The 24,427-nt window shown below is 42.9% G+C and overlaps 1 protein-coding gene across 5 annotated transcripts in view; it reads right to left on the reverse strand.

Annotated features, from left to right (window-relative positions):
- The window catches only part of CAPN11 (calpain 11), a 1,381,576-nt gene that overhangs the window by 349,330 nt on the left and 1,007,819 nt on the right, over positions 1-24,427 (reverse strand). For all 5 annotated transcript variants that reach the window (XM_044060753.1, XM_044060742.1, XM_044060725.1 and 2 more), the window contains one exon: positions 16,865-17,076. In XM_044060753.1, the coding sequence (XP_043916688.1) occupies positions 16,865-17,076 (212 nt within the window). The remainder of the gene's footprint in view (positions 1-16,864; positions 17,077-24,427) is intronic.

Below are 24,427 nucleotides of genomic sequence, written 5' to 3' on the forward strand. Positions count from 1 at the left end.
TGGACTACAAACATGGAACATTATGGTGAGTACATAACTTCTGTAGTCCTATCTTGTCTTCATTCTTACACATGGCACAGCGTCCCTAGCACCTTATTATTGGGTGGCTCACGGAAAAATACTCCTGAGTACCATGGAACCAAAGAAGGCTCTACCCCTAGAGGTCAAATCCAATTTGTAATGAGTAATAAAGGTGTGAGGGGTAGCCCAGGTTGCTGCTGTACAAATATTATCAATTGGAACCCTGGCTTGAAAGGCTAGAAGTAGACTGGGATCTTGTAGAATGAGCCTTAATCTTGAACAGTAAAAGCTTTCCATCGTAAGAATAAATGTAGGATATGCAACTGGAAATCCAATTCGAAAGGGTCACTTTGGAAACTGGGAGACCTAATCTGGAGTCGAAGAAGAATACAAACAATTCGTCAACTTCCTGAATTCCTTAGTCCTGTGCAGACAGAACCATAATTGTCTGTGAACATCCAACTGATGAAATCTGTATTCTGCTGCGTTTGAATGATTAGGAAAGAACACCGGCAGCTCTATAGTTTGGTAAGTTATTATGAGAGCACACCTTAGGGACAAAAGATGGATTTGTACGAACAGATACTCCATCTTTGTGGAAAATCAAATAAGGGGGCTTGATAAGACAGTGCTTGTAACTTTGATGCTCATCTACCAGATGTGATGGCCACCAGAAACAAAGTCTTCCAAGACAGAAACTTCGAGCAGGTTCAAAGGGTGGAAACGTTAATTTGGATAGGACGAAGTTTAGATCCCATGAAGCTACCAGTTCCTGAAAGGGAGGTCTCAGCAAAGTAGCACCTTTAAGGAAGGGTTTACACAATCTGTGTGACATCAGATTAGACTCATGCTGACCCAAATGAAAATTTGATATTGCTGCCAACTGAACCTTAATTATGGTAGCAGCAGAACCCTGGTGAAAAAGTTCAGACAAGAATTCTAAAACCACTGGAATGGATGTGGTTGTAAGGGTCAACATTCCTTTCCTCAGCCCAAATAGAAAACCTTCTCCATTTGCTGGTGTATAACTTTCTAGTGGAGGGTTTGTGAGAAGACGTGAGAATGTGGGTCAAAGCGCGTGAAAAATCATGAAGCCTGACTAGGGATGGAACTGGAGTAGCCGATCTGTCAAATTGAGGGTGTGGAGGCTGGAATGAAGAGAGACTGATATGTGCGTCAAGAGATCTGGCACTGGATCCACAGTCCATGGATCATCTAGTAGATGAGTCCCGAGAAAGGGGAAGCAAACCTAACGAGGCCAGTAAGGAGTGATGTGAATAAATCTGCTTCCCAATAGTTTCGCTTTCTGAATCACCTTGGATGAGAGGAAATGGCGGGAAAGCATAAAGGAGACCCAGGGGCCAATCATGAACAAGTGCGTCTCTTTGTGACTCCCCCAGAGGGGGGATAAGGGAAAAGTAGCTGCTGCATTTGGAGTTGATCGGACTGGCAAAAAGATCGCAGCAAGGCTGTCCCCATCTGCAGAAAATCTGTTCCGCTATTTCCTGCTTCAGAGACCACTCGTGAGGCATCAAGACTGCCCGGCTGAGTTTGTCGGCTATCACGTCGGTTGTCCCTGGGATGTGCGTTGCCACTAGAAAGCACTGGGAAGATATTGCCCATTTCCAAACACGAATAACCTCTCGACAAAGGGGGTAAGATCTGGTTCTGCCTTGTTTGTTGAGATACCATACTACTGACATGTTGTCTGACTGTATTGCTATTGTCCCAAGAGGAAGAAGGTCGTGGAGTACTTGCAACGCCAGAAGCACCGCCCTCATCTCTAGAACAATGATATGCAGGTGAGCCTCGTGATCCTGCCATGTGCCTTGGACAGTCCTGCCTAGATAATGCCCCCCCAACCCTATCTGTGAGGCATCCGTGGTCACAATAGCAATGGGTTGCCTGTCGTTAGCTAGTTGGGTTGGATCCATCCACAGAGGTCCTTTTTGCAGGACTCTGTTAAAATGATGTGGTGGGATAGAGGCAGTTGTTGGAAGGACCACTGGGACGATAGGAGCCATTAAAGAATTTGCATGTGTAATCTGGGAAGAGTGACTAGCAATATGGTGGAGGCCATGGTCCCTAAGAGTTTCAGCACTGGCTTTGCCTTGACTTTCCAGAGGGGGAGTAGATGAAGGACTTGTTGTATGAGGATCTGTGCTTTTTCTGCTGGAAGACAAGCTAACATGGTGACTGTCTATTTCTGCACCTATAAAAGTCACAAACTGAGAGGGCAATAAGGCAGACTTTTCTTACTTTATAGATTTCCCAACTGGGCACAAAGTTGGATAATGGAATCTCTGGTTTGAAGAAGTAGATGCCTGGTGGAGGCGGTCAGGAGCCAGTCGTCCAGGTACAGAAACACTGGAATCCTAGACGTCTTAGGTGAGCTGTCACTACTGCCATACACTTGAACACCGTGGGGGCTGTGGTGAGGCCAAAGGGCAAAGCACGAAACTGGTAGTGACTGGCTCCCAGACGGAAGCGTAGATGGCTCCTCGACGCTCTGTCCATTTTTATGTGGTAGTATGCATCTTGGAGGTCTATTGAGCACATCCAAGTGTCTTTCCCTAATAAAGGGAGTATAGACTGCAGTGTCACCATCCAGAACTTGTCCTTCTTTACAGCTTCATTTAATTTGCTGAGGTCCAAGATGGGCCTCCAGTCCCCTGTACGTTTTGGCACTAAAACGAATCTGGAGTAAGTTCCGAATCCTACCTGGTCTGCGGGGACAGTTTGGATGACTCTGGTTGCGAGCAAATTGTTCACTTCTGCAGTTGCTTGATCCCTGTGATTGGGTGGAACATCCAGGATCCTCTTGGGAACATGAGGTGGAAGAGAAAAGGGTATAGAATAACCTCTGGTGATAATTCTTTGTACCCATTTTTCTCGAGTGATGCTTAGCCAGGCTTCTGGATACAAAGAAATGTGACCCCTGACTGGCTCCAGAGAAGCACAGCTGGGCCCCACATCAGGAGCGCTGATAAGGTCGGCCTCGAAACAATCGCAGCCTCCCTGGTTTTGCAGTCCGCCCCTGCCTCTAGAGCGATATCTAGCATTTGCTCCTCCTCCTCTTCTGCCTCTGAAGGTGGAGTCACGCTGTGCATCCGGGAAAAACCTCGGAGACTTCTTGAACCACATTTTACCACATGCCTGACCCTTGGGGTACGGTCTAGAGGGGACGGTAAAACGTACGCTCATGGCAGAGAGCGTTTTCCCTTCTAGCTCGCACCTGGTGAGTGTGTCTTTTACCTTAGGTCCAAACAAGGAAGAACCGTCAAAGGGGGCATTGGTAAAGGTACACTTGAACGGCTCCACAAAATTACACAAGCGCATCCAGGAGTGCCTCCTAAGGGAAACTCCTGAACCCACTGCCCTGCTCGTTCCATCGTCTGCATAAGAAAATCAGCCTCATGGTGGAGTTAACAATGGAATTCAAGGTGGACAATTGAATAGACACCTTATCAGGGGCACTGTCAGTAGATGTACCTTGTAGAGTTTCTCCCAACTCCTTAAGGAGATCTCTCTAAAGCCTTGTAAAATGTGTTAGGTAGTTCAACGATCTGAGAGTGAATGCCACTGACAAAAAGATACGCTTCCTGTATCTATCCATCATTCAAGACTCTGGCGGATGGACAGATGAAGAAGTCTCCGCTAGTTCCTTCTTAGTGGCTGCTGCCAACACCATGGCATCTACAGGAACACCCTTGGACAAAAATTCCTTCTCCTTGGGGGCTGACAAAAATTTACTGGGTCTCCTGGGGGCTGCCTCCACAGCATCAGGAGTCTCCCACACCTTTCGACTACCAAGGACTAGAAGTTCGTTAAAAGATGGAGACATCCAAGAGGCTGATGGCTGAGACCCAAATGCCTTCAGGTACACCAACTCCTCATCAGAAGGGGTAACAGTGGGCCAGCCGCACCTCTGCTTAAGGATCTCTAAGATGTCTACAATGGAGACATCATCAGAGGACGAACTGGGGACCCTTCTGACTCCATGAGGTTGGTGTTGGAGGTAAGACTCATCCTGGGAGTCTACATGCTTCCTCTTGCATGTCCTCTTCTGAGGGGGCTCCTCAGAAGGATATTCCGGGGAGGTCTCGGAAGAGTGGGGACCACCAGCCAGGGGCTCCAGAGGCTGCGGGTCTCTGCTGTCGAGAGAGGGAGTAGGTGCTAAGAAGGAGGTCGGTGCCCGAGGGGGGAAGAGTGTCCGTACCCCTGGGTGGAGCTGATTAGCGGGACAGCACACTCCGCATCATCTCGAAGGCCAACCTCTCCAGCTCCGAAGACCTCCTCGGCTCCGAGGAGACAGAGGAAGTCATCGGCTCCAAGATAGATGTAGGGTCCGAGCTCACCCTAGCCGACACACCGAGAGGAAGACTCGGAACTGAAGAGGTCCAGGTCCAAGAGTCCCTGTCGGGGCCAACTGGAGAGCTTCGGCTCCTAGACACCCCAGACAGCACTGCTGGTGTCGGAGCGGGACTCTGCTCAGAGACAGCCTCGAGGGGAGCTGAAACCGAGGGTTCCATAACCTGCGGTACCAAGCACTCCAGCTCCAAAAGCCCAGCGCGGCTCGGAGGAGGAACCACAGTAGGGGAAATGGACTCCAGTGGCTCTGGGACTGACTGGGTCAGAGCTAGCAGCATTTTTGGCAAGGCAGATGACTTCACGAGTCTCAGCACTACTCTCTCCACATCTTCTTCTGATAGGCTCCTGGAAGATCTGGAAGACAATGTGGGAGATCTGGACCTCTGTAAGATAGGGGACCTTAAAGTTGGGGAGACTGGCAATGTATCTCTGGACTGGCCCCGATGTTTGCAATCAGTAGTCGGCTCCGAAATGTATGGGGCCGACACTGGAGTCATAGTATCAACGGCCTTGATTGGTTCCAAGATCAGTGGAGCCGAGGAGGGAGAAGTCTTGTCTGGTTTCGAAAGTTTAGGAGGTGGTTCCGAAGCACCGGATGGCACCAAGGACTGCCTCTTGGAAGGTTTAGCCTTTTCTTTTTTAGATGCATGAGATTTGGAGGAAGAAGACGAACTGGCCAAGTCTTCCTCGAAAGAAGGCTTAACGAGACCTTTTAATATGTTTGTTCTTCCGCTCCTGTAAGACCCTGGCACTGAAAGAATGGCAAAACAAACATGTTTCTTGCAGATGGATGGCTCCGAGGCAATACACACAGTTACTGTGGCCATCGGTAATAGACATTTTCTGAGAGCATTTTACACATTTCTTAAACCCCGAGGGTTTATGATCTTTTGCCTCTATAGGTTCATAGGTTAGTACTAGGCTAACTGCTCTTGCGAGCCATTTTAAGCCTAGCCAATTATCCCTTGTGAGATTCAAACCCTGCACCTTGTGTTTGTAAGGCAAACACCTTAACCATTAGGCCACCCTCCCAACCCATAGACAATGATATGGAGATGCAGCAAAAATGACACACCCAAACACAACGAGGACTAGGTCCTCTAACTTAAACGGGTAAAAGTCACGCCACCACCACGAGGACTAGGTCCTCTAACTCAAACGGGCCTAGCCCTGGGCAGTGAAAAAGAAAGAAACTAGGTCCTCTAACAAACAAACCCAGAAAAGAGAAGACTAAATATACAGCACACACATACACAAAAAGTATGAGCCAGAAATGTCCAACTGTCTGAATAGAACTTTACTCAAATTCTATGACGTAGAACCAAAAGAATTGGAAATATCAAAGAACCCTTGTCAACTAAATAGCTGACTAATATCTAGGCGGAAATAATCTAATGCTAACTCACTAATAAACACCGCACACTAAAGAACACTGTACACGGAAAGGTTAAATTGAGCGCAAACGCACACCTTAACAGCAAGCACTAAATATTTAAACAATAACTATTAAACTAATGAACTATCAAACTGTCTATGCTAATAAGCACAGCAATCAACAACAAAGGGCAAAACACCATTAAATAGAACAAACTGGCACACAGGATACTAAAGAGAACAACAAGATCAACGACCAACCAGATCTCAACAATAATTATCTAAAGTGAAGAACAAAAACACTTCAGCAAGACTGAAACTACTCGAACGATGGTTAAACAATAGCAAAAGCCATACAATTTGAAAAGTTAAACTGTAATATAGAAAAAATAGCAAAATGTGTTAAACTTAGCCACGGCCAAGAAGAAGCACATCTGAACTCATTGAAGCGGCAAACGAGATCTGGGGATTATACTGGTGCACCATGGGATACTTACCTAGCCATGAGACAACTAGAAGATTTTGAGTTTTGTAATAGATCAAGTCGGAGCCGAGGATCGGCTCCAAACTCGTGTAAGAATGAAGGCGAGATAGGACTACAGAACATCACAAATTTCTCTCATGCTCACCTGTATTTCATTCTTGTACAGCAGTAAAAACCTTACAGGAGGAGGACTAAATACAACATCCTCCAAGGAAAGTGCTCTGATCCTCTTCCAAAGATATGGTTTATTTGAAGGGCTCCTTAAAAAGATCACCCTTACAAGCTACATCCAGTATGCTCTTGCACAACTTAATGAAAGGCCAAAATTTCCTGCAGTCAAACTAAGGTGCCTACACAGTTTTGACCAATATATCTGCGGCACAAGGAGGACACAGTGGATTGAGGAATCCAAAAGAAAGTGTGGATTTCTCCACAGCCTCAACAAATAAACAAAAGCAGCTTTGTCTTTCTCTATACATGAGAGACTAAAATGGGGCCAGAATAGGCAAACAATTAACAGCATATAGGTCCAACATGGCAGATAAATGAATCCTTACAGATGCTAGAGCATCACAGGACACATACACTCTTGGGTACACAGTGCAAACACAAAACACTACAGTTTTTCACACACTGTTTTGGTGCTGAATAAGCTGCCATCAATGATGTACCTGTACCCAACTCAACTACCTGCTTGCCATCATTCTTTATATCGCTGCCAGTGGCAGGTGATAAACATTGTTGCTCAGCATTGCTGAATGGTCTGTTTTTTTTTTTTCTGGAAATATCTAATCCAAACAGAAACGAAACAAGAATTACAGAAACCTGTTAAGCTTCATGTATGAATATAACAATAAATACTGTACACATAAAACACAGAAACCTATCCAGCTTACATGGTACCTAACAACAAGCAGGAGGATCATGCAAACCTGGGCTTGTTTCTTATTATTTTCATTTGCATATAAAAATTATAACTAAGTCAACTTAAAAAAAAAAAAAAAAAAAAAAGGTTGACACTGGGCGTCACCCAAAAACAAAACTGGGATGGACAGAAACGGCTCCTTGTCATAAGACTGAAACAAAAACGAGTGAGGATCATAACACTAGACCTACAATTCTGACAGCTGAAGACTGAATTTCAAATGACTAATCCTCAAAATCTCAAAATCTTGAAATAAAATTAAGCACACAGATCATGAAAGTAAATGACAGCATGGGCTTAACCACCACATGAAAACCGTGTTGTGCTACAGTTAGAATTGCTAATGCACAGTACCCTGCTCTCCAGCCTGGTTCCTGGGTGGGATGCCTTCTGCCTTCTGTGTGGAATCTGCATCTCCTCTGTCTCCACCCTGGTTTCCTCCCATATCCTTATTTTAAACTGGTGAATCTCTGAACTGTCCAGAGGTAGGTGTGTGTGTGTGTGTGTGTGTGTGTGTGTGTGTGTGTGTGTGTGTGTGTGTGTGTGTGTGTGTGTGTGTGTGTGTGTGTGTGTGTGTGTGTGTGTGTGAGAGAGAGAGAGAGATAGACAGGGATGAATGACTAAAGTGTAGCCTGTGACACAGGGACATCCTGTACTGGATTAGTTTTACTGCATTGTGCCCAATGTCTGCAAAGACGGTGTACTCTTCCTCCTAGACCAAGAACTGGATAAAACAGGTTTCACAAATTAATTCAAGTTTTTCTACAGAAATCAAACTTTCCTTGTCTCCATGGTTATGCAACCTTGAATTTTAGAATATATACTGGTTGGGGTGTGGAAAACAGCTCCCAAAGGGGATGCAGGAGTCTTACCCCTGCAAGGAACAACTGCTGTACCTCTTCGAATCTATCAAGCTTAACCCTTTACCCTGATCCTTGGCAACTTTAACCATCCAACCATAGATTGGAAGAACTACTCATGCCAAAACACAAATGCCCAGAGATTCCTTGATTTTATCACTGCAAATGCCTTGGACCAGCTGGTCAACACCCCCACAAAAGGTGATAATATGTTGGACTTGGTATTAACCAACATGAGTAACTACTACAGAATCCCTACAGTGTCATCCTCCCTGGTAAAGTCTGATCACAAAGCGGTCACTTTTGAAGTCACCACCTCTATAATAAAAGGAAAAAAATGCTGTCCAGGACCAAGAAGGAGCAGGTGCCTAATTGTGAACAATCTCTCCTTAGCGTGAACAAGTAAGTAAGAGTACTAGTGAAATCCTCCAAAGCTGAGTTCAAACTGGCCACATCTACTAAAGAAAATCATAAGGCCTTCTTCACATATGTCCGCAATCTCAAAGGAAGCACTCAGATCGTCTGAGAACTAGTAGTCAGGGACACCACATACACAAATGCCGTAGATATAGCCAACCTGCTGACAGACAGGTTCAGCGAAAACTTCACCTATCTGACCCCCCAACAGTAAATCAGGACATCCCCAGCACCTGTCCCCCTCCCCTTATCTCTAGGGAGAAAGTCATCACTGCCCTCTCAAAGGCAAAAAAATGCAGCCTCCATCGGACCTGAAAACATCCCTGGCTGCATCCTACATGAACTCAGGCAGGAACTTGCAGCACCATTACACATCCTATTCAGACAAAGCCTGAGTACTGGCTTCATCCCAGCAGAGTGGAGGATAGCCACTGTCATCCCTTTGCACAAAGGTGGAATGTCCACCGATCCAAGAAATTATAGACCCATCAGCCTAACTAGCCTTATCTGCAAGGCCATGGAATGGATCATGGACGTCATTAACAAGGACAATGGCAACCTACAAACACTCAATCCCACACAGTTTGGTTTCATCAAAGGGAGGTCATACCTGTTAAATTTGGTTGACTTCTTTGAAACAGTCACCAAAGCCATGGCCGAGGGGAAGATGGTGCACACTGCCTACTTTGACCTGGCCATAGCCTTCGATACTATTCCCCACTCAGGTATAACAGATAAACTCTCTCAACTAAGCATCAAGCTGTATGTTACCAGATGGGTAGCAAACTGGCTCACTGATAGAACCCACCTAGTCAAAATACGGGAAGCCACCTCAAGCAGTAGACCCATAACAAGTGGTGTACCCCAGGGATCGGTCTTGGGGCCTCTGTTGTTCAGGATATACTTTTCTGAGGTGCAGGCCAAAACCAGTGGGCTATGGCTGGCCAAGTTTCCACATGACTGCAAGATGGTCGCTGTCATCAATTCCCCTAGTGATGTGGACATCCTCCAAGAGGGTCTCGCCCAAACAAATGACTGGTGGCAGAAACATGGCCTCCAGATGAATGCCAAAAAATGTATCATCATCCCCTTTGAGGAGAGTGACATCCCCACAAATGATCACATTATCAACAAAGTCCTAACCACGCAACCAGTTGTGAGGGACTTGGGCACCCAGGCTGATTGCAAACTGACTTTTGACAACCATACTGCCTCCGTTGTACGGAAAGCTTTCTACGTGGCCCACCTCATTAGGAAAGGTATCTCATCCAGAGACAAGGAGGTCACAACATCCCTGTATTCTTCCCTTATAAGATCCATTACTAAGTACAATGATGCCTTCAGCATGCACCTCACAATGCACATGCAGCAGCTGGAGAGACCAAAGTGGTTCTTCACCAAGAGAATCCAGGGCCTCAAACATCTACCCTACACAGATAAGCTAAAAGTCCTGACCCTCTACTACAGACTCCTCAGAGGTGCCCTCTGTCCAGCATACAAAGCAATCTCAGACCCTGCCTTGATGGGACTACGGGACATCCACAAGTCAAGCTCCACTCGAGTAACCTCCATGCATGACCTCAAGGGTCTGTGACATCAACAGGACTTGTTGGCAAGACAGATTTGTGTCCCAGAGACTCCCCCCTTCTGTGGAACAGACTCTCTCTCCACGTCAAGCAGAGTACCTCATTAATCCTTTTTAAGCACAACCTGGACAACTGGATGGGGAACAGAAAATACACCCCTAATTCCACTTGTGTCCCTGCTGGACAGGGGCATCAGGGGCTGACTTGTCAGAACATGGGCTAAATTCTTGGCTAGGCTTGTAAGGGCCTCAGAGCAAATAGTCTAGTAAGTTCCTATGATCCTATGTAAGGAATAATGGAAGGAGAAGCCAGGGAGAATTTAACTGGCTAGAAAAGTCATTTTCTGTCAGAAGCTCCTATTATTCTGTAAACTTCAGTCTAAAAACACAGAAATCTGTCATATTACTAAGTCAAGTCTGCCCTCATGTTGCTTGTAAGGACCACTGTCCCACATCTAGCACAATCTCAGTCTACAGCCTCAGTAAACAGTGGCTAAGGAAACACAGGACTGACAGAGGCCACAATAGCATTCTTAACATACGCCATTACATCCTCCTTTGGAACTGTAACCCAAGCCAGTAACAAACAATGCCTTATTCCATTTATTAAATCTTGCTGGTTTACACTTTACCCAAAGAATAGCAGTAGACTTGATTCACAATGCAAAGGCCACAAGACAAAGGTGAAAGCTGAAAGAAACTTGTTAGTGTTTTTTACATGTCAATGAGATGGACAGAGCAGCCTCAATGGCACAGTGGATAGCACTGTCTCCACACAGCAAGAGGTTTCCTGGTTCGAGTCTCGGCTGAGGTACCTTCTGTGCAGAGTCTGCATGTCCTCCCTGTGCTTGTGTGGGTTTCCTCCAGGTGCTCTAGTTTCCTCCAACATTCCAAAGACATGCAAGTAGGAGGATTGGACATTCTAAACTGGCCACAGGTGTGAGTCTACATGTGAGTGTGTGGTGTGGAAGAACTACCATGGCAGGGCTAGCCACCCGGCAGTGTAAACCTTGGCTCTCGATGATTTTCACTGTTGAAGTGACACCCTGACTCCATGGGCAAATATGGGAAAAAGGAATTGTGGATGGATGGATCAAGGAGAACAGGAAGTCCAAAGCTCAGAAATAGGCAGTCACAGATGTAAGCAGTGCAACAAGATGAAGATTTTGACTTCCTTTTTTGTACAGTAAACAGAACATTAAACTCTATTATGTAAACTCATGTCTAGAAACTACTGCACTACATAAAAACACAATCTGAAGTATCAGTGAAATTAATCTCAATTATATGATGCTGGTAGGAAGAAATACACATAAATACACGAAAACATACTCGGACGCTCTAAATAAAAATCTGCAAAAGCAACAGAGACCTCCAGAACAGACACCCAAGCAACCTCCACACCCCATCACAAACCAAGAAATACATACTTCACATAATCAGTGTGCCATGCAATCACAGCCCTTAAGGCAAAATAACATACCCAACATGCTAGTAATAGGCGACTCTATAGTCAGGCACACTGATGCCCCACTAATTAGGCTGGACAAGGAGAAGGTTACACTTAGCTGCCTGTCAGGTGCCAGGATCCGCCACATAACACAAGCACTCAGGTCGCTCCAGAACAGGTACAAATACGACACTGTCATTGTCCATGTTGGTGTGAATGACCTGAGACCTACCCTCCCTGGACTACAAGAAAAGGGACATGGAAGAGCTCTCTGATCACTTAGTCCAGGCTGGTATGACCCTGACCCTGAATAGCATCCTGTCCTCACCAAGAATGATACCACAGTATGACGAAAAAAATTATCAATTTCAACAATTGGCTAAGTTTCTGGTGTCATTCAAAGGGGATCCAGTATCTGTCCACCTGGGATGGCATGCTTGACAAGACACGTTGCTTTGCAAGAGATGGCTTGCACCTGTCACCCTTAGGCTTTCGAATACTGGCCAAGGATTTTGCCGCCCCCATAGTGCCTTTTTTTAGGCAAGGTTCAAAAGGCAAACCCACCACCGTAAATAGCACAAGTAACCAAAAACTAAGGGTATTGCTACTAAACGCCAGAAGTCTAAAGCTCAAAATGCATGCACTCAAGGCACTCCTCAGTATGGAGAACATCGATATCTGTGCAGTAACAGAAACCTGGTTTAAGGCTCCAGAGAGCACCCCAGCACTACCAGGCTATAACTCATACCATACTTTTCGGCCACAGAACCCAGACCAAAACACAAAATGGGGGGGGGTGTATCCTTATTCATCAAGGATACCCACACCTCCAGGTTAGTGGCGCAGCACAATGCCTCAGAGATCATCCATGTGCAACTAACAATGGGCAAAACTGCAATTCAAATTGTAGCTTGCTACAGATCACCCACCATGAGCCAGGACCACCATTCCGTGTTTCTGGAGACACTGGAAAATATGAAGGGCCTACCAAACGCCCTAATATTGGGTGATTTCAATTACGTAAACATTAACGGGGAGAACTACTCAAGTACTAACTCCCTTAACCAACGCTTCCTAGAATTTATAAACTCGAACGCCCTGGATCAACTGGTCAACACCCCCACCAGAGGTGACAACATATTGGACCTGGTCATCACCAACATGGGCGACCAGTGTTCTACACCGGAGATCAACCCTTCGCTGGTTAGTTTGGACCATAGACTAATCACTCCCCAATCAAGGAAACCACCATGAAAAACTTTTCAAAAGCAAACCTCACGTTACTTAAGACCGAGGTGGAAAGGTTCACAGCCCCCATGCTAAAGGACAATGCTGTCCAAGCTGCTGAATCCCTTCCAAAGGCACACTATAAGCACCTGCAAGTATGCATGGATCGTGCTATCCCAAGCAAAACCAAGACTCACTCCTCCAAGAAAATGAAACCAGTCTGGTGGACCCCTGCCATAAACAAGCTATACAATAGAAAGAGAAAACCAGTACAGAAAAGTGTAAAATCCCAAGAAGGAAAGACATCCCTGATCAGTATCGGCAAGAAACTACGATCCCTCATAAAATCATCCAAGGCTAGCTTCGAAAGAAAAATTGCCAAAGACTCCAAAGATAACCATAAAGTGCTCTTTAGCCATGTCAAGAACCGAAGTGGAAATTCTCAGATCTGCTCTGAGTTAGTGCAGAATGGCACAAAATACACTGAACAGACTGATATTGCCAGCATTCTTGCAGACAGGTTTAATGCAAACTTCACCCCCCCCTCACCCCCAAAAGGGCCCATAACCACACCAGAAGAATATAGAACCCTGGCAATCACTGACACACAGGTTAAAACAGCTCTATCCAAAGCCAAAAACACTGCTTCAATGGGACCGAACAGTGTCCCAGGCTGTGTCTTACATGAACTCCAAAATGAACTAACCTCTCACCTAAACACACTGTTCAAACTCAGCCTCTCTACAGGCTACGCACCCATAGAGTGGCGCACAGCAACAGTTATCCCGAGGCACAACGGACTCCGGAAACTATCGCCCTTTAAGCCTGACTAGCCTGGTCTGCAAGGCTATGGAGCGCATCATCATGGAACTCATTAACAGAGACATTGAGAACCTCCAAACATTGGACCTTACCCAGTTTGGCTTTGTTAAGGGTAGAACAGGCCTCCTAAACCTGGTGGACTTCTTTGAGACAGTTACCAAGACTTTAGACGATGGAAAGGAGGTCCACACAGCCTACCTAGACCTCACAAAAGCTTTCAACACCATTCCCCATTCTGGTATTTTAGACAAGCTCACCAGCCTGAACATAAACCCCTATGTCACGAGATGGGTTGCCAATTGGCTCACGGATAGAACCCACACGGTGAGAGTTGAAGGCTCTAGGTCTGACTCTAAACCCGTTACAAGTGGAATCCCCCAGGGCTAAGTCCTGGGTCCCCTCCTGTTCGGTATATACTTCTCAGAGGTACAGGCAAGCACAGGAGGACTATGGCTGACCAAGTTCGCAGACGACTGTAAACTGGGGGCCATAACTGACTCTCTGGCTGATACAGACATCCAGGAGCAGACAGTCCTCTTCACTAAAAACGTATTTAATTGACTTAAAGTGTGTTTATTTCGGTACACTTTTCGTCGGAGAATATATCCGACTTCTTCAGAAGTAAAAACAATCATCAAGTAACAACAGGAATTTCACACTAAATATATTGGCTGGTTTAATTAGTGGGTTGGTCCTTTCTTTAATTCACCGGTAGTTACTATAGGGATTAATTCCTTCAATATTTTCCCACTCCCTTGTCTCATTTAATTATAGAGTAACTCTGTAAAGTTTTCTGGTAGTTGGTGTTCCACTAACACACCAGGATTCCACCCCACCAGCCAGCAACACTCCAAAACCCCAAAAGAATCAGGTTAACAGTAATGTTAAAAGTACAATTTCCAAATTAGTATTGTTAAAAAACATTGAAAACACGTTGCATAGTTAGTACACAAATTCATACCCCTACTCTTCACAAGCCATTTGGCCTCACATTGTAGTTAACTAAAAAATAAAAATTAAAATAAATATAAAATTAGCATCACTTTATATATCCGCTTCTCAAAAGTTGAGGCTCTAGGATAAGCGTAGTGTAATGTACATAAAGGTAGGTATAATTACATAAAAGGAAAAGTAAAAAATATCAGTAATGTATGTGTTTTATCTATCATTATGCTAACCAAAAACCTGGTATTAATGAAATGTCCTCTATTGCATGTATTTTAAAATTAAAAAACCTAGAGAGGTGAACTTGTAGACAATGAATACTGATATGAGGCTACTAACTATGATATGAGGAAAGGTTACTTTAAAACTGAGGATCAACCTAGTACAATGTAATGATAGATAAAACACATACATTACTGATATTCTTTAATGTACATAACTTGTGTATATTCTTATGTACATTTTGTATTTTTTACTTTTCCTTTTATGTAATTATACCTACCTTTATGTACATTACACTACGCTTATCCTAGAGCCTCAACTTTTGAGAAGCGGATATATAAAGTGATGCTAATTTTACATTTATTTTAATTTTTATTTTTTAGTTAACTACAATTTGAGGCCAAATGGCTTGTGAAGAGTAGGGGTATGAATTTGTGTACTAACTATGCGAGGTGTTTTCAATGTTTTTTTACAATACTAATTTGGAAATTGTACTTTTAACATTACTGTTAACCTGATTCTTTTGGGGTTTTGGAGTGTTGCTGGCTGGTGGGGTGGAATCCTGGTGTGTTAGTGGAACACCAACTACCAGAAAACTTTACAGAGTTACTCTATAATTAAATGAGACAAGGGAGTGGGAAAATATTGAAGGAATTAATCCCTATAGTAACTACCGGTGAATTAAAGAAAGGACCAACCCACTAATTAAACCAGCCAACATATTTAGTGTGAAATTCCTGTTGTTACTTGATGATTGTTTTTACTTCTGAAGAAGTCGGATATATTCTCCGACGAAAAGTGTACCGAAATAAACGCATTTTAAGTCAATTAAATACGTTTTTAGTGAAGAGGACTGCCTGCTCCTGGTCTTTTGTGTCATTTACTGGTGGAGATTTATCGCTACATTTATTGATACAGACATCCTCCAGAAGGGTCTCAGTGAGACAGATACGTGGTGTCAAAATCATGGCCTCAAGCTAAAAGCCAAAAAGTGCATAGTCATCCCCTTTGGAAAAAACAAAGTACCCGCTAACTACCACATATGTGGTAGTCCCCTAAATACAGAAAATGTAATAAGGGATCTGGGGACCCAAGTAGATAGTAATCTCTCCTTTGATAATCATATTGCCAAGGTGGTTAGAAAATCTTTCTGTGTGGCCCACCTAATCACCAAATGGTTCGCATCTGGAACAAAAGAGGTTATTGTGCCCCTCTACTCATCACTCATCAGACCCATCAGAGAGTACAACATCCCGTTTGGGATGTACCTTACATGACACCTAAAACAGCTGGAAAGCCAACAGAAGTACCTCACCAAGAGGATTACTGGCCTCAAACAGACGTCCTATGCAGCCCAAATGAAGAAACTCCAGCTGTACTTGGTTGCATACCGCTTACTCAAGAGGTGATCTCTGCCTGACATACAAGGCCATGTCCAACCCAGAATTAATGGACATGCTCCACCTAAAAAAAACAAACCCCCGAGAGCCGCATGCTCTAGGGATCTAAACCTAACCACAACGATAAATAGGACTTGCCAGAGGGATAGATTCCTGTCCCAGGGACTCCCCATGCTTTGGAACAGGATTCCAATCTACATTAGGCAGAGCTCCTAACTAACACTCTTCAAGAGAAACCTTGACGAGTGGATGGGAAGCAGAAAATTTACCCCGGGGATCACTGCAGTGGCTCTGCTGGACAGAGGCACATGGAACTAATGGCTCTGCTGGACAGAGGCACAGGGAACTAATCTAAGGGGGCGGCGAATGCCAACACATTCTGGCTAGGCTTACAGATGCCCTCGGGCAGATAGACTAGTACTTACCTATGAACCTATATTCATGCCTTCTAGGCAGAAAAGTAAACATATTATTCTCTTAATAGAGACTCTTAAGGAACTACTGTACTAAACCCTTGACAACTGGCACAAAAATATCTTGAAATTCTGCTTAAAAGATGCAGATCCAGGCAAAACAGAAAGCAAATTATTCTCTTACTACAGCCTCTAAAGGAACCACTGTGTTGAACATTTAATAATGGGCACAAAAATATCTTGGAACTCAAACTGTAGACCCTTACACATCAACAAAGACAGAATAAAGACAACTGTGTTTGGGAATTCATTGCAAGCTTGACAAATAGATGATTCTGAGGTACTTACTCAGTTGTGGAGTGTTTCTCAGTGAAGACCCTTAACACAAAGTCAGCTTCCTTGTGGGGTTCAAATGTAGATGGGACAACAAGGTACTCTCCTGGTGGGAGTTTGATACGCGTGCTGACCTCACGAAGGTTAATGAATGTCTCTGAGCGAGCACAGGATTGGTGGGTTAGAAAAAAGTCTTTTTTCAAGTGGACATTCTGGCAGCCCTTGTACTGCAGACAAAAAATAATGAAAAAGAAATTAAGATCAAAATGAAAATAACATACCGCATAGTACAATACAGCTATATTGATTAACGGCTACTATTAACATAATTCTTTCCATTACTGTTATACATTAATTGTAAAGGAAGCAAATCTGATCTTGAGTACAACAAAATACTTGCATGTAACGGTAGTTTTACAACTAAGTTTCAAAATCAAAATTCAGCTTGTGTAGTTAGTTAAGTAATTTTTATACGTGTTTTTTGCCTGCTACCAAGATGCTCTTTCCCTCAAAACATCTAAATTTTAATGTGGGTCTACTTCAGGATGTCGACCGTTCAGAATGCCGACTTTCATATGGCCGACACCATATGATCGACATTCCGAAATGCCAACATCCTGAAAAAACACCATTTACCTACCTGGAAACACAGTAAAACTGAGTTATGCAGGGGTCAAGCCCCCCTACGCCCCCCCCACACCCCCACTACTTAAATATTCTCACTCCGAGATCGCACTACAGTGCAGGAAAGGGGAATCTCCCAGTCCCTCACTGTAGCGGGATCTCCACTATCATTTGTCGGCTTTTCAAACTTCGCTCATATGGTGTCAGCCATATGAGTTTCAAACATTTGAAAGTTTGAACAAATGAAGGGCTCCCTTTAATGTACGTACTATAAAAAAAAATATATGTATATGGATCTATGTCATAATAATGAATGACCATAACTCTGAGTTGCAAAACAGCGAGACGGAAACAACAAAGGTTTATATTCATAAAATGTCCAAATCGTCGTAAATTTTCTCCTGGTAAGTAAACAATTAACAAACAAAACTTAAAAAAGCAAACCGTAGCAAATAAACCCCCCCCACACACACACACACACACACACACCCATGTTAGGGACTGCACCACCTACACCCCCCTCAGCTAAATATACCAACTCTGACATTGCACTACAGTGGAGAAAAGGGCAAAGTTCACCACATTGGCCAACTGACTCCTCCTGTGGTGAAAATGTATGACAATCTGGATGAATGCAAACTTTCTTCATTTCTGTCTTGCCGTTTTGCCACTTGATGTTATGGTAATTCATTATTTTGCCATAGATCCATGTATATGTGTGTGTGTATGTAAGACTATCGATGCTAGAAAGCATCGCAGCACTGACTATCAGCACAAAAACATCAAACTCAGACTTAAAACAATTTTAAAACATGCATGCTCCCAAGACATAACTTGAAGCATGCAAAGCATATAAATATTTTATATCATTTCAGCACTGTAAGCAACAAACATCAAATGTCTTTTACTTGTATACCAGAGAGTTCCAAGTAGAACCTCATGATAAACCCATGGTTTTGACCTTCAGCTTTGCCTATATAGGAGTGTTAAATCACTTACTGTTTATCCCGTGCTGAACTGCTGGTGTTTTTTGTCACTGGCTCAGTCTGTTGAATGTAAAGGATGAAGCTCATTATATCGATTGTTACAGGGTTTGACCACTTTTTCAAGTTTGTGTTACCCTGGACTTAGTATATTTCATTTCTCTGCTTAAAAAGTTTCCCTTTTTTGGTAATTACAAATGTAACCTATTGGTTTACATTTGCAATTGCTTTTTGTTCGATGATTTTAGTGGCAATTAATGGTAATTGCCAATGAGTTTGTTTAATGTTCTTTGTTTCGATCAACTCACTAGCAATTACTCATCATAAACTCATACATGTGTGCGTATACATACAGACTCCTCCTTTGATGGAAGAACAAAGGTGGGCTATGAAGTGTGACTTAATCCATAGCAGGAGTATGGGCTATGGAAAGTGACCACCAATTCAAATTAAGATATCTTTCCACAGAGAAAACAGTTATGTACTAGCACTGAACAGAGCAGACTGAACAACTGCATCACAGTATAGGAAAGATAAAAAACACAAAAACACAGAAGCAACTTTACCATATCAAATGGTAGTATAGTTGTGTGAAATCTTACCGAAATGATAGATGTCCTTCTCTTCACTGTTGCAGTATTCTTAACATGAGGGATTCCCTGCTTAAAGTGGTCCTAAGTCCGTCCTGTATACCAAAGCCTTTTACTACCTATGGTACATCATAGGTTGCACATATGCTCCTCGCGTACATAGGACGTAAAAGCGACATCCAGACGTACCATCCTCAGAACTGAATGCCGCAGTAGGAATGCCAGTCCAAGGAAAAGGAAAGAAATGAGGTTAAGAGTACATCCAGAAGAGAGAAAGGGCCAGGGGGGTAGGAGGGTGGGATTGAATACTGCAACAGAGAAGAGAAGGACATCTATCGTTACGCTAAGATTTTACACGACTATACTATGCCCTTCTATTCTACTTTTGCAGTATTCTTAACATGAGAGTGAATGCCAAAGCTCAGGAAGAAACTTGGGAGGAGGAAGGACACATACACCTCTCTGGAAAGCCACGAAGGATGTCCTAGCAGAACCAGCTCTAGCTCTGGAAATCCCATCCAATTTGTTGTGTTTGGTAAAATATGCACTGACGTCCAGGTAGCCGCCTCAAGAATGGAGTTAGGTGTCTAACCCCTTCAAAAAAGCACCAGAAGAAGTCACAGCCCTAGTAGAGTGAGCTTTAGAGTAAGCAAGAGTTTTACCATGATAAACATAACAAAAACAAATTGTTTTAGAAATCGAAGAAGAAATTGTCTGCTTGGAAACAGACAATCCCAAAGACCTGTGATGAAAAGAAACAAAAAGCTGATCAGGCTTCCTAATAGCTTTAGTCTTATCCAAATAAAATCTGAGTTGTTTATGCACATCCAAAGTGTGTAGCACCTTCTTGCTAGGAGATTGTGGAGAAGGGAAAAAGGTTGGTAAATTAATAGAATAATTAAGTGAAAACTCATTCACTACCATGGGCATAAAAGAAGGATTTGTACACAAGGACACCATGTTTATATGAAAAACCAAGAAAGGAGGACAAACCTTAAGGGCATGAAGCAGAAGTAATGGCTAACAACCAAACAGTCTTCCAAGAGCAATGTTCCCAGGAAGCTGAAACTGCAGGCTCAAAAGGAGCCACAGTCAATTTTTCCAAAACATAACTAAGATCCCACGGAGGAGGAACAGGCTTCCAGTGAGGGCTAATGTGAATGATGCCTTTTAGAAATTGTTCTGCCTCAAATCTAGAAGCTAAAGGAATCAATCAAGGCAGACAAGCAGAGATTGCTGAAGAGTGTGACTTGACAGAGGAATAAGCCAACACAGCATTGAGCAATTCAATTCACACAAATAAGAAAGAACTACAGAAATATCCACAGAAAGTGGATCCAGGTTATGTGAAAGACATTAGACAGAAAACCTCTTCCACTTTGATATGTAGGATTTTCTAGTATTGGGTTCTCCTGGCTTCCTGCAGAACCCCTAAGCACGTCCTCGGATAAAAGGTGTCTATAAGGAATCAAAATCCTATCACCCACAGCGTCTTTTGAAGAGTGTACAGGTGTGGATGGATTAGAGATCCTTTGTCTTGTGTGAGTAGGTCCACCCTGTGAGGCAACTTGTGATGATTACGCCTGACTAAATGCAGAAGAAGAGAGAACCAATGCTGTCTTGGCCAAAAGGGAGTTACCAGCAAGATTTTGGGTTTGTCCTGTTGAATCTTGAACAGAACATTTGGAATGACAGGAAGGGGGGATGCATATAGAAACATCCGCTTTCAAGAGAAAATGAGGGTGTCCATCTTCCAAACCAGAGGACTTGGGACTCTGGCACAGAATTGTGGAAGTTTTCTGTTCAGAGGGGAGGCAAAAAGATCTATTTGAAGAGAACCCCACTTATGGACAATGTCCAGATACACATCCCTGTGAAGCATCCATTCGTGAGATTGTTTGGGTCTGTCACATAGTTTTGAACTTTGGGAATATAAACTGCTTGAAGAGTCACATGATGCTGAACCGCAGACTTACTTACCATAAGAGCAAGCCTGCAGAGAAGGCAAGATTTAACCCCCCCCCCCAATTTGTTTACCTACCAGAGGACCATGGTGCTGTCTTGTAAACAGTTTGAGAGGGCCAGGAAATAAAAGAGGATGGAAGGTCTGAAGAGCCAGCAGGAGCAATCTCAGCTCCTTGATGTTGTTGTGTTCCTTTTGTTGAAGAAGAGTCCTGACTCTCTGCACTCTCAATGTGCCAAAGGCTGCTCTCCAATCTACCTCTGAGGTGTCTGTGAACAATTCCTGAGATGGAAGAGGTGGGACAAATGGGAAGGCCTGGGTTCAGAAACAACTGCAGAGTCCACCACTGAAGCTCCTTCTTTAGACAGGGAATAAGAGGAACTGCAAATTTTAGGGGATGCACATATTGCTGCCAGACTGACTTCAGGAACCACTGAAATTTTTCCATGTGGAGTTTGGCTAAAGGTAACATAGGGGTGGTAGATGCCATAAATCCCAGAGGTCTCAGAAACTCTCTAGCTGTGACAGAGGTCAGAGGAAAAAGATTCTAAAGGAAGGAAATGAGAGTCAAATCCTTTGGCAGAAGCAGGGATACCAACATAGGTACTGTCTGAATCCTGCATCCTAGGAAGACATGATCTTGAGAAGGTGTTAGAGATGACTTTTTGTAGTTTATAGTGAACCCCAGACTTTGTAAAAGAGAAATTGCAAATTGGAGGTTTTGCAGTAAGGTGTCTAACGAGGCTTCTTGAAAAAGGAGATCATCCAGGTAAGGCATAACTTGGATGCCTTGAAGCCTGCAAAAAGCAACCACAGAAGCTAGGCATTTGGTGAATAACCACAACTGCGGTTGCACGTGAATGAACGTCCATAACAGAAAAAATGAATACGAGTTACAATGCAACTAAAAAGAACTTTAATATACAAAAAAAACATAAAACTGTTACACTAAGCACTTTCATCCCCTAAACATAAAGGGACTTCATCAGAGTAACAGTAACCATCACACAAACTATTTAAAAACATAACAGCCCACAAAGTTACACTGTATCACTTCCTAAATTAATACACTCCTTGACTAAAGCTACAGAACACTTGAAAAGCATTATAGACATACAGTAAACTCAATAAAACAATATAAAAATACACTTCAATTAACATTCATGCAAATAGAAAAAAATAAAATAAGAGAATAAGAATGATAATTATGCACAATTTATAAATCTAATAAGTTAATGCCCTTAATTTTAAGAAAGAAGAGATGGAAATAGAATCATTCAGACCATTAGGGCCGGTGGCGCAGGTGCCACTCGGCCTCTTTACACTCAAGTCACATTATCCATGGCCCACCACTCCCATCCAAGTGCACCACAAAAATAATAAAAAGGTTCATACATGTCCTTCGTTAGCCTGTATGTGCTTCCTCAAAACATTCGTACTATTCATTTCCTTACTTTCCCTCAAGTACTCATATTCTATCCTTAAGTGACCTTCCGGTCTTAGCAATATAAAACGATGGACATTGTTTGCAACTTGCCAAGTAGATCATCTTATCCAATCTACAATTACACCATGCTGGACATTTAATTTTCCCACACCCACTAACACAAATAAATTCCCCCTCATAAATAAAGGGAAAGCTTGAGCATCTACCACATTTTGACATCCTCTGTTTTTTCTTATACATAGAATCAAAACTATGTCATCTTTCAAGGTAATTTTTAATGTTCATGTCCCATCTAAAAATAACAATTGGAAGTGGTTCTAGCTTATTCATACTGACACTAGGATTCAAGGATTGTCAAAATTTCCTTTACCAAATCCCATTGTTGATTATATGTCAAGATGCAACCTGTGTTAAACTTACTTTCCTTAATACCCAAGGTTATGATATCATTATTACATCCCAGAAGGCGTTTATAAAATAATATATTCCTTTTTTCTTTTACTTCCTGAAAAATATCTTTGAAGAGGGTAGAAGGGTAACCTCTCCTCAATAACATGTCTTTTAAAACCAAGCATTTGTTTTACAAAACATTCCTACTCTGATACCATCCACGCTAAATGCACTAATTGCCCTTTGACAATGGCCTTCTGATGGTATGGGTACATACCTGGGAGTTGGAGTAAGTAGGCTTCCTGTACAGGGTGGACGTAAAATAATTGTTAGCAACATCAATTTTTATTTAAACATCAAGATAATTAATTAACTCAAATGATTTAGTCACAGTGAATACCAAAACTCGGTAGTAATATTAATATAATAAAAAGTAATCCAACTTAGCCTCTGTGTCACGCCAAATGATATTATCCAAATAGCATCCATAGAGGCTCCAACACCCCGGAAAAGGACTATTAAATACAAAATTATGTTCCCAGAAAGCCAAAATGATGTTTGCAAAAACAGGGGTGCATGGGGGCCCTCATTGCCATACCCTGCACCTGTTTGTATATGATACCCGCAAGCCATAAAAACATTAGTGTTCAACACGATTTCCATTAAAGATACGCTAGAATGGCTGGATTCTGGTAGCTTTGACACAGCTTTTGCAGTTAATAAACGAGAAACTTGATGGACTTAATCCAGGGAACACATCCATAAATGAACTATACTCCATAGCTGGGGATATTAAACTTGGTAATATTCTCTGGTAGTGTTCTGCAATGAGATATTCAGTGTTTAACAATAATGGGACTGAGATTAATAATTCAGATGAGTCTCAGCATTCCAGCCAATTGGCTGGTTGGTTCAACAATCCTGTTTTGTTTGGACAATTTGCTCAGGATGACATCAGTAAGGGTGCTCCAGCTGCACAGCAACTTAAGATTTTTGAGAATAAATTGACTAAATATCACAAACTCAAGGTCAAAAAATTTGTATTTTCGTGAAAGTATAAAGCAGGGCATTGTGCCCAAAGGACATAGATCACAGAAGTACCTTTCGGGCTTAGTGGAGGATTTAATTTACACCTTGAGCTACTGAAATTATTCAACAAGTATGGATTTGAGTTAATGGAAGTTCTCATGCTCCATAATCAATGTAATTTAGAATGGCTGGAACTGGCAATTAAAGTACTGGATGAAAATATATCGAAAGACCTGGCCTTTGATTTGCAGAGAGTGGATTAAGACTTTTTATTTCAACGGGTTGAAGAGACGCTTAATGAGGTAAGAATGAGGAAAGAAAAGAAGTTGCTATGGGATAAATCAGATTATACTAACACTAAGCATACTCTTTACCCCCTAAATTTTACAACAGTGAATTGTACTTTGAGGGCGAACAGAGAGATAATGTACCACCACCCCCAGTCCCTTTAGACCATCCGCCTGTACGGTGGTCCGAGAGGAGTTGGAATTAAATGAAAGGGCAGCAGGTTCAGGGACACAGACAAGACGATTCCAACAGGATCCACCAACC

The sequence above is a fragment of the Protopterus annectens genome, chromosome 1.part0, assembly GCF_019279795.1.
Source record: "Protopterus annectens isolate FY-2018-M chromosome 1.part0, PAN1.0, whole genome shotgun sequence".
In the NCBI taxonomy this organism is placed as follows: Eukaryota; Metazoa; Chordata; order Ceratodontiformes; family Protopteridae; genus Protopterus; species Protopterus annectens.